Source organism: Pan troglodytes, chromosome 19, assembly GCF_028858775.2.
Source record: "Pan troglodytes isolate AG18354 chromosome 19, NHGRI_mPanTro3-v2.0_pri, whole genome shotgun sequence".
In the NCBI taxonomy this organism is placed as follows: Eukaryota; Metazoa; Chordata; class Mammalia; order Primates; family Hominidae; genus Pan; species Pan troglodytes.
The window spans coordinates 95,335,247-95,351,740 of NC_072417.2; the positions used below are offsets into that span (position 1 = coordinate 95,335,247).

The 16,494-nt window shown below is 59.4% G+C and overlaps 1 protein-coding gene across 18 annotated transcripts in view; it reads left to right on the forward strand.

Moving 5' to 3' along the window:
* ASPSCR1 (ASPSCR1 tether for SLC2A4, UBX domain containing) overlaps window positions 1-16,494 on the forward strand; it is a 40,751-nt gene that overhangs the window by 7,023 nt on the left and 17,234 nt on the right. For all 18 annotated transcript variants that reach the window (XR_010153396.1, XR_010153399.1, XR_010153398.1 and 15 more), the window contains exons 4-7: window positions 913-1,013; window positions 10,315-10,372; window positions 11,486-11,559; window positions 11,975-12,395. Coding sequence is in view for 12 of the 18 variants with exons in the window: in XM_024350752.3 (XP_024206520.2) it covers window positions 913-1,013; window positions 10,315-10,372; window positions 11,486-11,559; window positions 11,975-12,395 (654 nt within the window). In the remaining 6 variants the exon portion in view is untranslated. The remainder of the gene's footprint in view (window positions 1-912; window positions 1,014-10,314; window positions 10,373-11,485; window positions 11,560-11,974; window positions 12,396-16,494) is intronic.

Below are 16,494 nucleotides of genomic sequence, written 5' to 3' on the forward strand. Positions count from 1 at the left end.
CCACTGCACTCCAGCCTGGGCGACAGAGTGAGACTTTGTCTCAAAAAAAAAAAAAAAAAAAAAGAGCAGCAAACATTTACCATCTCATGTGGCTTCTGAGGGTCAGGAATCTGGGAGCAGCTTAGCTCAGCGTCTCTCCTGAGGCTGCAGTCAGGTTCGGTGGAGCTGCAATCTTTTGAAGCCCCCACTGGGACACGAGGACTGTCTCCAACACAGTTCACTCCTGTGGCGCCTGCATGTACCCGCACACGTACCTGCACACACCCGCACACCCCCACACACACCCGCACACACCCGCACACACCCCCTACACCAACATGCACACACCTCCTACACCAACCTGCACACACCCCCACACCCGCACACACCTGCACACACCCCACACACCTGCACACACCCACACACACCTGCGTGCACACACCCCACACACACCTGCACACACCCCCTACACCAACATGCGCACACCTCCCCAGTCGCACACCTGTGCACACACCTGTACACGCACACACCTACACATCTGCGCACATACCCGCACACACCTGCACGCAAACATGCACACACACGCCCACATCTGCACGCACATGCGCACACCTGCACACACCCACGCACCAACATGCACACATCCGCACACATACCTGCACACACCCGCACACAAACATGCACATACACGCACACCTGCACATACCTGCACACTCACATGCACACACGCATGCTGGTGCAGCCCTGCCAGGGAGCCTCCAAGGCCCTCACTCCAGAGTGAATAGGAGGGCAGCCTTCTCCGTGGGGGTCAGCCTCTCCCTGGAGGCCAGGGCGGGGCAGTCACCCTCTCTGTGTCTGGAGAATCAGTCTGGGATTTAGATGGAATGGTTGCTTTTCTTCCTAAGGAAGTTTCTCATGTCTTGTACCCTCCAGGTTCGCATCGCTTTGCAGCTGGATGATGGCTCGAGGTTGCAGGACTCTTTCTGTTCAGGCCAGACCCTCTGGGAGCTTCTCAGCCATTTTCCACAGACCAGGTGAGCATCAGTGGGCTGGGGGCTCTTCCCTACCCTGTTTGCTGGGGAAGCTGCTGTGGTTACTGGGTCTGGTTCAGAGCTGGACACCCAAGCTCTGTGCTGGCTTGTGGTGCCTCTTGGCACTTTGCAGTCCTTTATAGAGGAGGGGTGTGTGGGCTGCCGGTTCATGAGCAGCGGCCTCGGGGATGGCTGGTCACAGCTCATCGTTCTGAGCTTCCTGGGCCCAGCGGCCCAGCCTTGCCCACCTAGAAGAGCAGGAATGTACTTCTGTCCTTGTGGGGGCCTGGTGAGCACTAAGGGGAGACGTTCGGTGCTGGGGGCAGGGCTCCCCATGCTTGATTCCCCTGGATGGGATCATAAGGTCTCTTTTTTTTAAGAGGCAGGGTCTCACTATGTTGGTTACCTAGGCTGCTCTTGAACCCATGGGCTCAAGCAGTTCTCCCACCTCAGCCTCCCAAAGCGTTGAGATTACAGGCGTGAGCTCCTGTGCCCCACCAGAAAATCTTCCTAATAGTAATTGGATGGCTGGGCACAGTGGCTGGGCAAAGTGGCTTGCACTTTGGAAGGCCGAGGCTGGCGAATCGCTTGAGCTCATGAGTTCAAGACTAGCCTCGGCAACATAGTGAAACCCCTTCTCTACAAAAAATAGAAATGTTAGGCCAGGCATAGTGCATGGTGGTGCGTGCCTGTGGTCCCAGCTATGCCGGAGGCTGAGGTGGGAGGATCACTTGAGCCGTGGAGGCAGTTGCAGTGAGCCGAGATCGCACCGCTGCACTCCAGCCTGGGCAACAGAATGAGACTCTGTCTCAAAAAAATAAATAAATAAAAATAAGTAATTGATGTGTATCAGTTTCTGTCGGTTAATGGTTTAAACGTTGTTCCTGAATGTGTAAAAATTGGTGCTTTGTCAGTTTGGGTGTTTTCATCGTTGGCTGGAAGTCTCTGTCCACAGTAAAAGGCTCAGCAGAATGGAAGGGACTTGGGGCTGGGGTTTGCTGTGAGCCAGGGGGTTCTTGCCCTCCCCGGGCCTCGGTTTCCTCACCTGTGCCCCGGCTGGTGTGTGGATGGGGTGAGTTCATATCTTGAGGACCGAGCATAGGGCCTGTGGGAAGGTGACCTCGCGTCAGGCGCTGGGAAGGTGACCTTGCGTCGGGCGCTGGGAAGGTGACCTCGCGTCGGGCGCTGGGAAGGTGACCTCGCGTCGGGCCCTGGGAAGGTGACCTCGCGTCGGGCGCTGGGAAGGTGACCTCGCGTCGGGCCCTGGGAAGGTGACTGTGCGTTGGGCGCGCTTGGTGGCCCCAGGGCTGGGCCTGCTCCCGTCTGACAGTAGTGCCGCGCTGCATGGCACGGGTGTTGCGTTTGTGGGTTGAGGGCGCTGAGGTCTGCACGTCGGGTCTCAGCGGTCATGGGGATGGAAGCCACCCCAGTGGTTGTCGGGGTGAATGGAGGCCCCTGGAGATGGCAGCGGGTTAAGCACGAGCACGGAATTCTCCCTCCCAAAACGGAACTCAGACAACAGTGACGGAGCCTAAGAGCAAAGCCAGAGCCACGGGCAGGGGTGAGCGGGACCCGAGCCAGGAGGTGACAGAGCCTAAGAGCAAAGCGAAGCCATGGGCAGGGGTGAGCGGGACCCGAGGCAGGAGTGGCGCCGGGAAGGGAGGCAGGCAGCCCCAGGCGCTGTGTGGGCACTGGGTGAGGAGCAGGGATCCCGGTGCCCTGGCTCTGTGCTGCTTCCTGAGACGAGAGTGGCAGAGGGCAAGAAGAAAACCAAACAGCGCGGGGAACAGAAGTCAGGAAAGATGAACGTCTGGAAGGAAATGCCCCTGGGCCGGGCGGTGCCCCCGGGCGTGAACAGAATCCAGTGCTCCCACAGGCACAGGTGCTTGGTGAGGGCCGTCCTCCCTGGCTGTGCTGTCAGTCATCAGATGGGGATGGAGGTAAGGAAATGGCCCAGAGTGGCCCGGGGCTGCCACTGGGGAGGGGCCGAGGGTGTCTGGAGAGGTGGGGCCGGCATTGTGGTAGCATAAGCCTCTTCAACAGACTTTGTAAACCTCGTGTGAAACTTAGTTTAAGAAACAACAGGCTTGGCCAGGCTTGGTGGTTCTGGAGGTGGCTTTGGAGCTGGCTTTGGTGGTGGCTTTGGAGGTGGCTTTGGTGGTGGCTGTGGGGGTGGCTGTGGGGGTGGGTTTGGGCGCTTTGGAGGAGGTTGCAGTGAGCCGAGATCGCACCATTGCACTCCAGCCTGGGTGACAAGAGCAAAACTCCATCTCAAAAAAACAAAAAAAAAAACAAAAGAAACAACAAGGCCGGGCACGGTGGCTCACACCTGTAATCGCAGCACTTTGGGAGGCTGAGGTGGGTGGATCACGAGGTCAGGAGTTCGAGACCAGCCTGGCCAATATGGTGAAACTCCATCTCTACTAAAAATACAAAAACTAGCCGGGCGTGGTGGTGGGTTCCTGTAGTCCCAGCTACTCAGGAGGCTGAGGCAGAAGAATTGCTTGAACCCAGGAGGTGGAGGTTGCAGTGAGCCAAGATTGCGCTCAGCCTGGGCAACAGAGCGAGACTCTGTCTCAAAAAAAAAAAAAAAAAAAAAAAAAAAGAAACAACAGAAGTGGCTGGGCGTGATGGCTCACGCCTGTAATTCCAACCCTTTGGGAGGCTGAGGTGGGTGGATCACCTGAGGTCAGGAGTTCGAGACCAGCCTGGCCAACATGGTGAAAACCCATCTCTACTAAAAATACAAAAATTAGCTGGGCACAATGGCTCATGCTTGTAGTCCCAGCTACTCAGGAGGCAGGAGAATCACTTGAACCCGGGAGGCGGAGGTTGTGGTGAGCTGAGATTGCGCCACTGCACTCCAGCCTGGGTGACAAAGCAGGACTCCGTCTCAAAAAAAAAAAAAAAAAACGAGCAAGTGGGGCAGCTCTTTCGAGACACCAGGGACAGCAGGAGGCGGTGGGGCCGTTGGTGGTGAAGCCCGGAGCCCCCAGCCTGCGGCCCTGGTCTGTGTGGCAGTGTGGGTCTGTCTGCGGGTGTGTCTGCACGTACACCTCATTTGATGAACACTCACACCTGTGGTGGAGAGTGATTTGTGGCTGACTCTGGTTGCTGGTGAATATGCTGTGGACATCTTCCTGAAGGGTCCGGCACCTGTCACTCCTCACAGCCATGCTCTTCCGTCGTGTGGGTGTCATGTGGGTGTTGCGGGGCATCTGGCTGTGTCTCAGGGCATCCCGGGCAGGGCTGCAGCAGAGTGTGCAGCTGGAGGCCTTTGCACCTGGTCACCCACCCCAGCTTCTCCTGTGGGCTAAATTCCAGAGGTGGAATTTAAGATAGTGCTTCTTCACATTTCATCTCCAGGCCGGGCATGGCGGCTCTCACCTGTAATCCCAGCACTTTGGGAGGCTGAGGCAGACGGATCACCTGAGGTCAGGAGTTTGAGACCAGCCTGGCCAACATGGTGAAACCCCGTCTCTACTAAAAATACAAAAAGTAGCTGGGTGTGGTGGTGAGGGCCTGTAATCCCAGCTACTTGGGATGCTGAGGCAGGAGAATCACTTGAACCCAGGAGGTGGAGGTTGCAGTGAGCCGACATCACACCACTGCATTCCAGCCTGGGCGACAGAGCAAGACTCTGTCTCAGAAATAAATAAATATTAAATAAATAAATTTCTAAAAGCTCAGACCCAAGCTTTGTCCCAGAAGCTGGAGTTTGCTAACCATGGAGCAGGATATGGACGAGGTTTCATGGTGGGTGGCGTTGCCAGCCCCACGGTGAGGGTGGAGTGCCTGGTGGGCTCTCTGCTGGGAGCTGGTCCCCAGCAGGTCTGCATGAGGGAGGGAGGCTCTCGTGCCTAGTGTCCCTGCACTGGCCCAGGAGGCTTGGGGAGGCCTTGGGAAGTGCAGGTGTCCGCAGAGTGGGACGGGCGGGAAGCTGATGTTTCTCCCTTCATGTGTTTCGGAGGAGGTCTGAGTCCAGGGACAGTGTAAGCGCTGTGCTTGGAAGGGGCGTTCTGAGGCTGGGGGCTGCAGGCCTGTAGCCTGCCCAGGAGTTGCCCTGGGACAGAGCCTGCTTTGTGTATTTGGGGACCCCTGGGTGATTTCCTTGGATGGACACTGCCACGTGTTTGAAACGTCGCAGCTCCACTGCGAGGGTGTCACTGTAGCACGCAGCCCTGGCCCGACCAGCGTCTCAAGCAGCAGGGGCCTCAGGGATACCAGTGAGCCACACATGTCGGCCATGGAGGTGACTCACATTTTCTTTTCTTTCACCCAGGCTGGAGTGCAGTGGTGCGATCTTGGCTCACTGCAACCTCCGCCTCCCGGGTTCAAGCAATTCTCCTGCCTCAGCCACCTGAGTAGCTGGGATTACTGGCGCACGCCATCACGCCTGGCTAATTTTTGTATTTTTTTTAGTAGAGACAGGGTTTCACCATGTTGGCCAGGCTGGTCAGGTGATCAGCCCGCCTCGGCCTCCCAAAGTGCTGAGATTACAGGCGTGAGCCACCACACCTGGCCAATCACTCACTTTTTCTTGTAACCTCATTAAAGAAGAAATAAAAACAGGTGTCATTAATTTTAGTAATACGTGTAGTTAACTCAGTATACCCAAAATACGACTTCCTGGACACGTAGTCAGTAGAAAAGTGAGCCGTCTCATGCTCTTGTTGTGCAGAGTCCTTGAGACCTGCGTGTATGGTGCACTTGGAGCATCTCGGTCTGGGCCGGGTCCTCGTGGACTGGGCGCTCTCTGCTCTGCTTCTCAGGCTCTGCTGCAGGGAGGGCGCCAGGAGACAGAGGCTGCACGCTGCTGGCTTCGAGCTTTCCCATTTTCCCTATAGTCTGAAGGTTCTGCCCAGCAGAGGGGTGTGAACAGCCACTCCGAGCTCTGGGGGACACTGCTCTCTGCCTGCCTGGTGGGCCTGTGTCTGAGTTTGGGATCTTCCACGCCGAGCTCTGGGGGACACTGCTCGCTGCCTGCCTGATGGGCCTGTGTCTGAGTTTGAGATCTTTATGACGGGGAGTGTGCCTTCCGTGATAGGAGACGCATGAGATGGAAACGAGGATTTCATGGCCTACGGGCCCTGGGGGTACACGGCCCTCCTGGAGCCACCCGGAGGAGGAAAGGGAGTACCTTTCTGACCAGCATCTTTGCTGGGGTACAGATTGTTATGCTAACGGGTTTCCTATGAGGAGTTTCTCCCCATGGGTTTAGAGCCAGCAGGCACTAGCCCCAGGAGGTCATACTGTGACTTGGGGGACACTGCGGCACGTCTGGGCAGTCCACGAGGGCAGGCGGGCGAGTCCCGTAGTTTGAATCCCACGTCCCGTAGGGACCTAGTTGCTAAGTGGTGAAAGGCAGGGGTGTGGATGGACCACGCTGAGCTGCTGGGAGCAGGAAGAGAACCGGGGACTGTTGCGGGTGACCAAGACCTGCCCTGGAACGATGCCAAGGGTGAGCCGTGGGAACTCACACAGCAGCTGAGCCGCTTTCCATCTGAAAACCGTGAGGGAGCAGGGTGGGCTTTCTGTAAATGTCAGATTCATGAGCTCAGCCATGGAGGGGATTTGTCCTCTCTCAGAGGCGCCCCTGGGCTGTGCTGGCGTGGGCACCCCAGGTGGGAGTGGCCCCCAGTGTGCCCAGCCCCTGGCTGGATCTCTTCCCAGGCCCCCAGCCCTCTGCTCCCAGCCTTGACTCAGTGCTTGGGGGCTGGCTGAGTGCATCTCAGCCGGTTCCTCCTTCTGTAGGTAAAGCCGTGGCTCCGGGAAAGCCGGGTGATTTCTGCAGCCCTCTGGGTGTGCTGGGGTGTAGGGATGGGCTGCTGGTGAGGACAGGGCTCTGCCAGGTGGAGCACTGGCCCGTGGCCACACTCAGGGTGGGTCTGTGCATGCTGCTGGGCCAGCTCAGAGCTCTGCGGCCCGTCCCTGTCCATCCCTGCCCGTCCCTGTTCATCCCTGTCCATCCCTGCCCGTCCCTGTTCATCCCTGTCCGTCCCTGCCCGTCCCTGTTCATCCCTGTCCGTCCTTGTCCATTCCTGTCCATCCCTGTCCATCCTTGTCCATCCCTGTCTGGACCTGGCTGGGTTGAGAAGGCCGGAGCCTGCCCCAGGCTCTCCCAGGCTCTGTCCAGCCGCTCGGTGGCTGGGCTGTCATGCGGTGGGTGGTGCCCTCTGCGGGCCTCCCTGAGCCCAGTGGCTCCTGGCCTGCAGCCACAGCTTCTGTTCCCGGCAGGGCGCATGCTGCTGACTGGGCTCTCGTCAGCACCTGTGTTTGCGCCCAGCTTTGTCATACCCAGACAGGACATGAACACAGAGAGCTCTAGACTCACTGCCTTGTCCCCAGCACACAGCCGCGCCTTGCCGGAGTGGGGCCCCAGCGGGGCGGGGTTTGTGGTGCATAAAGAATATGCCCTCGAAGCCAGCAGCAGAGGCGTGTCTGCCCTCCTGGCCGTCCCGCTGGCTTCTGGCCCTGGCCGGGTGGGGAGCTCTGCTGGCTGGAGAGTGCGTGAGAGTGTGCCAGTACCCTGCTGCGAGCAGGCACCCGCGGAAGCGCCCCAAAGCACTTCTTGCATTTCTGGCTTCGGAGCATGGTGTCTGGTGGCTTGGCCTGGCCTGGGGTCCCCGGGAGGCCCTGGGTCTTGCCCCTGCAGACACTGGGACTTGCAGAGGTCTGCGTGGGGGAGGGGGAGTAGGGGCTGTGTCTCCTCGGGCGCTGGAATTTCCCCCGGGCCCTGGCGTCCTGCACACTGGGCCGGCGTAGAAGGTCTGGAACCGATTGCTAGCCGCCCCTCCCTGAGATCCCGCATGAGGGAGGGAATCTGATCCCTCTGGAGGAGCCGCACATCAAAGCCGGGCTGGCGTTTGATGTCACGCTGCTGTGCTCTGTCCCTGTTTGTGATTTGAGGTCCCCAAGCTGGCGGTCAGTGCCGGGGAAGGACTGCAAGTCGGGACTCTGGCCACCCCTCGGCCCAGGCCTCCCCAGCCGTAGAGAAGCGGCCTCATGACCATCTCCGGACCCCTGGCCATCTGTGTCATGCTGGGGAGCGGGGACCCTGGGCCCTTCCTGTCCCTCTTCCTGGCCCCGGGGGCTGTGCTTCCTTGAGGCCTCTCTCTGCCTCTGTCCAGGTTCTGCTCCGGCGCATTTTGAGGCCTTGTGTTTTCCTGAGCCCTGCGTCTCGGGGCCTCTGGGCCGAGTCTCCAGCCATTTGGAGGGAAGGCAAATCTAAGGCCCTTTGTTGGCTGCTCTGCGGGACGGGAGCTCAGCGAGTGTGTCCCAGCCTGTGCGCAGAGGACACCCGCCGTGTGTGTGGTGCGCACGTGCTCCACAGGCTAGAGGCCCTTGGGGAAGGGGCTCCCCTGTAGGCAGTGGACCCAGGGAGACCACGGGGCTAAGTCCGCGACCCTGTGGGGCCTCTGCAGCCAGACCAGGCTGTCAGAGTCGGGGCCTGAGTGGGAAAGGGATGCCCCTCCCCCAGGATTGAGGACGTGAAAAATAAAGGCCACGAAACAAAAGAAAACACATCAAACCCACACACGTGGCCGAGTCCCCAGGTGGCGGGGCTGGGCCTATCCTGGGTGTGGCACCTTGGGCTTTTCTGCTTGGTCTGTTCTTATTTCAGGGAGGCAAGTCCTGCCCTTTTTTTTGTTTTGTTTTGTTTTGTTTGTGTTTGAGACGGAGTCTCGCTCTGTCTCCCAGGCTGGAGTGCAGTGGCGTGATCTCAGCTCACTGCAAGCTCCACCTCCCGGGTTCACGCCATTCTCCTGCCTCAGCCTCCCCTAGTAGCTGGGACCACAGGTGCCCGCCACCACACCCGGCTAATTTTTTGTATTTTTAGTAGAGACGGGGTTTCACCGTGTTAGCCAGGATGGTCTCGATCTCCTGACCTCGTGATCCGCCCATCTCGGCCTCCCAAAGTGCTGGGATTACAGGCGTGAGCCACCGCGCCCGGCTGAGTCCTGCTCTTTCAAGTAGGTCAGCAGATCCCAGGGTCGGGGCACGGTGAGTGCACAGTGGACCCCTGCGGCCCTGTAAGCACACAGGTGGGTTCAGGCGGAGGCGGAGAGTTCCTGTCCCAGCATCCCACTCTGTGCATGGATGTGCACGCGTGTCTCGACCTGGACACTGCAGCACCCTGCCCTCTGACCCTCCCAGTACCCCCCATCCCAGGGGGTTGCTGCAAGCAGTTTCCAGCCCAGCTCTTACCTAATCTTTATCCCCTGTGTTCTGGTCACCAGCTCAGCCTGTGTCTTCCTGTCCCACCTGAGCCCTTGCAAGGCACACTGGCCATAGGGCTTGGCAGGGCACCTGCATGACCTGAGGCCGGCCCTGGCCTCCCCTTTGCCTGGGCTCTGGCCATCTGCCCCCTCTTCTCGGATTCCCCTCCCTGGAGAGGGACTGATCAGGGGCATCTGCAAGGAAGGCCTGAGAAGGGCTTTTGTTTTTCTCAGTGGGGAGGATTTCACGGTGGGGAGTTGGAAACGCACAGGCAAGCCCGCCTCATGCAGCAGGTGCCACCAGCAGTTCACATGCTCTGGGGCTGGATGTGACGGCATGTGCCCGTCTCCCGGGCTGCCATGCACATCAGGCATGTGTGGGAGGCGTGCTGCATATACCTGCCCACCCATGCACGGGTCCAGCTGTGCCTCCTGCGGGGCGAGGCTCAGAAAGACACTGGTGGCAGAGTCCGACATGGACTTATAAGCACGGCCTCCCCGGCCACAGGCAAGCGGGCGTGAGCGGAGTGCAGCGCCCCTCCCTCCGTGCTTCGGTGACAAGCGGGCGTGAGCGGAGTGCAGCGCCCCTCCCTCCATGCTTCGGTGACATCAGGCGTCGGCTTTGGAGGAGGACATCAGGCGGCGGAGACAGGGGCGCCTCCTCTTAGTGGGCGGCTTAAGATGAAAGCCCAGACGTTGGTGCCCTCACTCTCAGGCTCCTGAGTGCAGGTGTCCATGAGCCGCATTCCGGAGCCAGCGCTGCTCGCCCCTCCTGTGTGGTCCCTGGGCCCTGCCGGCAGCTCCACGTCCTGCCAGCGGCCCCGAGACTGGAGGTGGGGGGAGCCCCCGGGCCACGCACCACAGGCCAGGGTCCTTGGGAGCGCCCCCGGCTGTCAGGTGCCTCCTTCCGGTGGTTGTGGGGCGCAGTGGGGCTGAGGTCTGTGGCCTGGGCCTGGGACGCTGTCCTGGGTGGGTGCTGGGTGAGGGCCCCACACCTTTGCCTTCCGAGTCTCCTGCCCCAGGGCCTCCGTGGCACTGGTTGAGGTGCCCCGGGGTACCTGATGGTTTCTTTCCTCTCCTCCCAGGGAGTGCCTGCAGCACCCCGGCGGGGCCACCCCAGTCTGCGTGTACACGAGAGATGAGGTAGGCGGCCTGCTCTTGCTCACCCAGTCCCCGCTCACTTTCAGCCCACTTTCCAACTGGAAAATCTGCTCTCCCGCAGCCGTCTCCAGGGCAGTGGCGGGAGACTCGGGCTCTTGAAAGCACGACGTGTTTCATGGAAAAAGAGGGAGTGGCCGGCCCTCGGAGCCCGGGCTGCCCCGAAACCTCCCTCGGCGCCCTGTTTGTTTTTTCAGCTTCTCTCAAAGCCCAAGAGTCACAAAAGTGGTTTCATTTAATAAATATTTGCTTTGCTCGGTGTTTTGATCATTTTCAAAACCGAGCGTGGCGTGGCGCAAGCAAAGCCCGCCGTGGCGGGACCCTCCTAGCGCTCGTCCCTGGCCTCACAGGGGCCTTTTGTTTCCACCCTGGCTGAGTGCCGTTTGCTGGGGTGGGGGGGCACTGGCCCGGAGGGGCCCTGGGGGGCCAGGACATTCCCCGCATTTATCCCCATTTGGAAGCTCCCTGGCTGGGGCTGTGACGGGGAGATTCAGGTCTATGTCCTCCCTTGAGGGGATGAGCCACGGGGCTCAGGACCCAGGCCCAGCACTGTCCTGAGGCTGTGGCCCTCAGGGACCCTTACACCCTTTGGCTTTTGTGCTGGGCCATTGACTGTGCCCTCGCTAGAGGCAGCTTCTCCACCCGTTCCTCACGGGTCAGAGTTAGCGTATGGGACGTGGCCAGCCAGGCCCGATCCCTGCCCACCCCGAGCTGAACACCAGGAATGGCCACCCCCGTGGGTGACAGCACGTTCCTGCCTCTCTCGCTCCGGGCAGTGGGTCCTGGCACCAGGGCTTCCTCCTTGCAGCCCAGCTCTGCCAGCCCAGGCCTCAGTGAGCTTGGGTCCCAGCTGCGGAGACCAGGCTGGGGGAGACACGGTCAGGCATGGGCAGCAGGTCCTGCCCCGGCTGAAGACCAGACTCAAGCTGGGCCTCGTGGAGGGTGTGGACCGGCAGGGGCCAGATGTGGGGGGTGGATAGGATGGAGGCCAGAGAGGGCATGTGGCCTGTGGTCCTGGTGGTGCCGGTGCCCGGAGGGCTTCCCTGGGCTCTGGGGTCCCGGTGCAAGGCGCACCTGTCCTGGCTGCTCCTCCTGCAGGTGACGGGTGAAGCTGCCCTGCGGGGCACGACGCTGCAGTTGCTGGGCCTGACTGGGGGCAGCGCCACCATCAGGTAAGGGCAGTGCCGCTGGGGCCGAGGAGTCTATTTAGCTAAAAAAAAGTGGTCTCAAAGGAAAGGAGAAAGGACACGTGGCAAGTGGGGAGTAGGTGTACCCAGGCCCTCGTCATGGAGAGCGCCTGGTGGCCTCTGCCTGCCTGTGGGCGTGGGGGCTGGGCTGCCCCGACCTCATCTCTGTGTCCCCCAGAGGGGCGGTGGATCTTGGGAGGGCGCATGGGGCAGGAGAGGGTGAACCGGGGGCAGGAGAGGGTGAGCCGGGGGCGGGAGAGGGTGAGCCTGGGCCGGGAGAGGGTGAGCCGGGGGCGGGAGAGGGTGAGTGGGGGGCGGGAGAGGGTGAGCCGGGGGTGGGAGAGAGTGAGCCGGGGGCAGGCACCACAAGGTGCTTCCCTTGTCTTCTGGCCCCACTCAGGTTTGTCATGAAGCGCTACGACCCCGTGGGCAAGACCCCAGGAAGCCTGGGCTCGTCAGCGTCGGCTGGCCAGGCAGCGGCCAGCGCTCCACTTCCCTTGGAATCTGGGGAGCTCAGCCGCGGCGACTTGAGCCGTCGGGAGGACGCGGACACCTCAGGGCCCTGCTGCGAGCACACTCAGGAGAAGCAGAGCACAAGGGCACCCGTACCTGCCCCCTTCGTTCCTTTCTCGGGTGGGGGACAGAGACTGGGGGGCCCTCCTGGGCCCACGAGGCCTCTGACATCATCTTCAGCTAAGTTGCCGAAGTCCCTCTCCAGCCCTGGAGGCCCCTCCAAGCCAAAGAAGTCCAAGTCGGGCCAGGATCCCCAGCAGGAGCAGGAGCAGGAGCAGGAGCGGGATCCCCAGCAGGAGCAGGAGCGGGTAAAAGGGGCTCTGGGCCTTGGGACTTGGGGGTGTCCTTTCTCCTGACGTGTAGCCCTGCGTGGCTTTAGCTGGTCAGCCTGGTGGCGTGGCCGTGATGCGGGCAGAGGAACCCAAACGCGGGGCTCCGGACAGGAGCCTTCTGACTTCGCCCAGGAAGGAATTTAGGGGTAAGCAGGTGGTAGAGAAAGTAGATTTACTGAGACGGTGGCTGTGTCTGCTCCGGGATGAGGCCGTGTCCGTTCTGGGATGAGGCCGTGTGGGCTCCGGGATGAGGCCGTGTTGGCTCCATGACAAGGCGGCAACTGTGTCAGCTCCGTGTGGGCTCCGGGATGAGGCCTTGTTGGCTCCATGACAAGGCGGCAACTGTGTCAGCTCCGTGTTGGCTCCGTGATGTGTGGCACAGAGCAGGGCCGCCCTGGGGTGGTGCGTGGAGGGCAGCAGCTCAGGGCATGGCCGTGGTCACATTTACATCCACTCAACTACATGCACGTTAAGGGGTGGGGCATTCAGAAATCTCTAGAAAAGGGGCGGTAACTTCCGGGTTATGGCCAGGGAAGGGGGAGCTGGTGAACGCATCAGCCAGTCTTCAATCTGGTCTGGAATCAAGCCCCACCTCCTACCTGAGCAGGGTCACTGGGCTTGTTCTTAGCTTCTCAGGCAAATGATTTTTTTTTTCTAGGTTTTTTTTTTTTTTTTTTTTCTGAGACAGAGTCTCACTGTGTCCCTAGGCGGGCGTACAGTGGCGCGATCTCGGCTCACTGCAACCTCCGCCTCCCAAGTTCAAGTGATTACTCTTGCCTCAGCCTCCCGAGTAGCTGGGACTACAAGCGCGCACCACCAAGCCCAGCTAATTTTTTTGTATTTTTAGTAGAGACAGGGTTTTACCATGTTGTCCAGGATGGTCTCAATCTCTTGACCTCGTGATCCACCCACCTCGGCCTCCCAAAGTGCTGGATTACAGGTGTGAGCCACCGCGCCCAGCTCTTTTTTCTGGTTTTAAACCACCTTTACTGAGGCACCCACTTTTTTTTTTTTTTTTGAGATGGAGTTTTGCTTTTGTCGCCCAGGCTGGAGTGCGGTGGCGCACTTTCGGCTCACTGTAACCTCCACCTCCCGGGTTCAAGCGATTCTCCTGCCTCAGCCTCCCAAGTAGCTGGGACTACAGGCGTGTGCCACCACGCCCAGCTAATTTTTGTATTTTTAGTAGAGACGGGGTTTTACCATGTTGGCCAGGCTGGTCTCGAACTCCTGACCTCAGGTGATCCGCCCGCCTCGGCCTCCCAAAGTGCTGGGATTACAGGCTTGAGCCACCGCGCCCAGCCTAATTTATTTTTATTTTTATTTTTCATAAAGACGAGGTCTCTCTCTGTTGCCCAGGCTGGTCTCGAATTCCTGGGCTCAAGCGATCCTCTTATCTCAGCCACCCAAAATGCTGGGATTACAATTGTGAGCCACCTCACCAGGCCTGAAAGTTATGTTTTATAGTATTGTGGATAGTATCATGCTTCCTGTTACATCTTTGACTGGCTGACTCCTTGCTAGTTCTAGTGGCGTCTTGGTTTCTCTCGGGGCCTCTGCAGACCTTTCTCTTTGTCCTCTCATCGTTTTTCTTCCTGTGTTGCAGCGAATGGGCCTCTGGTGCTTTTGGATCGTGGCGATCTTAGCAGACATCCTTCCTTGTCTTGATCGTAACAGGAATTACTAGTCATTTCTCTGCCAAGGATGATGTGTGCTATAAAAAGCCTTTATCAAGCAGAGAAAGTTACTATTCCTAACTTTCTGACATTTAGAAAAATCTTAAGTGGGTGTTGAACCGTTTCAGTGTTTTCAGCATCAATGGAGATGACCGTATGCTTTATTTTATTGGCTTGTGCATGTGTGTTCATAAGTGAGACAGACTTTTTTTCCTTGCTCTGTCTTCATCCAGTTTGGGAATCGAATTTCACCTGGCTCACAAGGGAGCTGGGCAGTGGCCCCTCTTTTCTGGGTTCTGGAAGTTCTCCGAAGGTTATGGCCACTGCTCACTGCAGACTACACCCACCACTGGGGCACTGGGCCCTTGGCGGGGAGTGCATGCAGGCAGGCGGCCAGGTGCTGACCTCCGAGCATGCCTGTGTGTGGCTGTGGCCTGACCCTCTCCCTCACGCCTCCCCCCCACCGTGGGGACCTCGTGTCTGTGGGGTCCCTGGCCCTGTGGCTGACTTTTCCTTTGTCCCTGTCCTGACCCCGCATCAGAGCCCTGCACCTGGGCTGCTGAAACCTGACTTCCTCAGCTTCCTCACCTGCAGAACTAAGGTGTTCGTGGCATTTATGGATTTTGTGCCAAAAGAGGCAGACTGGGGGACTGTCATGCGGCTCTCGGTGACAGGGATGGGAGGAGGCTGTTTCCCAGCCCCTGTGTCCCCTGAGGGCCAGGCTGCCAGCTGCCAGCCACAGCCCAGGGGCCAGGTCAGAGCTTCTTGAGCTCCTGCTGACGTAGTGGGCCTGGAAGGCCCCCATGCCTCCATCTCCTGTGGACATTTAAAATATTTGTGTCTGGGCCTGGTATGGTGGCTCACACCTGTAATCCCAGCAGTTTGGGAGACCGAAGTGGGCAGATCACCTGAGGTCAGGAGTTTGAGACCAGCCTGGACAACATGGCAAAACCCTGTCTCTACCAAAAATACAAAAATTAGCTGGGTGTGGTGGCAGGTGCCTGTAATCCCAGCTACTCGGGAGACTGAGGCAGGAGAATGTCTTGAACCCGGGAGGCGGAGGTTGCAGTGAGCCGAGATCGTGCCACTGCACTCCAGCCTGGGTGACAGAGTGAAACTCCATCTCAAAAAAAAAAAAGAAAGAAAAGAAAACAAGAAGTGGCCAGGAGGGCTCTGTGCACATAGCCCCGGCCTCGGCTGTCCCCTGGGCACTCGTGCTACGTGTCCCGGACCTCAGGTGAGGTCAGGAGTTTGTTTCCTCCTCCTCTGGCCACTTCTGAGTGAAGCAACCTCATGCCTCCCTCTTGCCTCCCTGCCACACACCTGGGAGGGCAGAGGCTGGGCGTCTGCACCGTGTTGGATGTGGGGGCTCCCATCTAGCCCGGCGTCAGGGTCCAGCCCCTCTGTTTTCTGTCCCCCTGGCTGTCCTGGGACTGTTCCTGTTGAGTGGACAAGGGAGTGGGGAGTGAGGGTGTTGGGTCCATTCTAGGACTATGATGGTGTTGGCACCCCGTCCTCCCTCTGGGAACTCTGCCAAACTCTGCACTGTGACACCTGAGTCCCCATGAAGCGCTCGTGCCCCTCGACCCGTGTGCTCCGGGTGAGCAGGGGCTGACCCCCTCTAGGCCTGCTCTTGTGGGGGACCCCCTCAGTGTGAGAGACACAGCGGCTGTCATGTTCCCCCATTCTAGAGGCGTGGGCCTCAGCCCCTTCCCTCCGTGACCAGGGCGGGTCTTGTCTGCAGAGCGTGGGGCGTGGAGCATGGGGCTCGCAGCCCAGAGTAGTGCCCGCCCGTGCTCGCCCGTCGGGAGGCGCTGTTGGGGTGAGGTCTTGGCTGGCAGGAGGGGTCCAGGGGAGGGAGCGTGTGCCTGGCCTGCATGGCGTGCTGAGGGCCTTTGATCTGGGACTTGGGCAGCTGATTGATGGAGGGCGTCCTGCCCGCCCCGCGCCTCCCATCGCCGCCAGCCGCACACGCAGAGGGCCCGAGGCCACATGCTGCTGCTGGGTCCCTTTCAGTGATGGGGGGAGGGGAGAAGGGAACAAAACAGAACTTTTTTGGGGAACTTCAAAGGTACACTTTAGTAAGCAAAAAGAGTTTCCAAGTTTCCCATTAATGTTTTGCCTGTGTGTGGTTTTTGGATTTAAATAAAGAGTCAGAAGAAAGAGACAGGATAAAATACAGGCAGGTCCTCGGCCGAGACCCGGGGTGGTTCACAGACCCGGGCGGTTCCTGCCTTTGATGTCAGGCATTAATTATTAGAAGGTAGTTTTAGTGGCGATCAGAACCGGGCGCTGGGAGAGGCTGGGGCTGCCCGGCGCCCCCTGGCCCTGTCTTTGAAGTGCCTCCACTGGCCGGGAGGCCGCCCTGCAGCCCTGTGCTGGGCTGGGACGCCAGTCCCAGC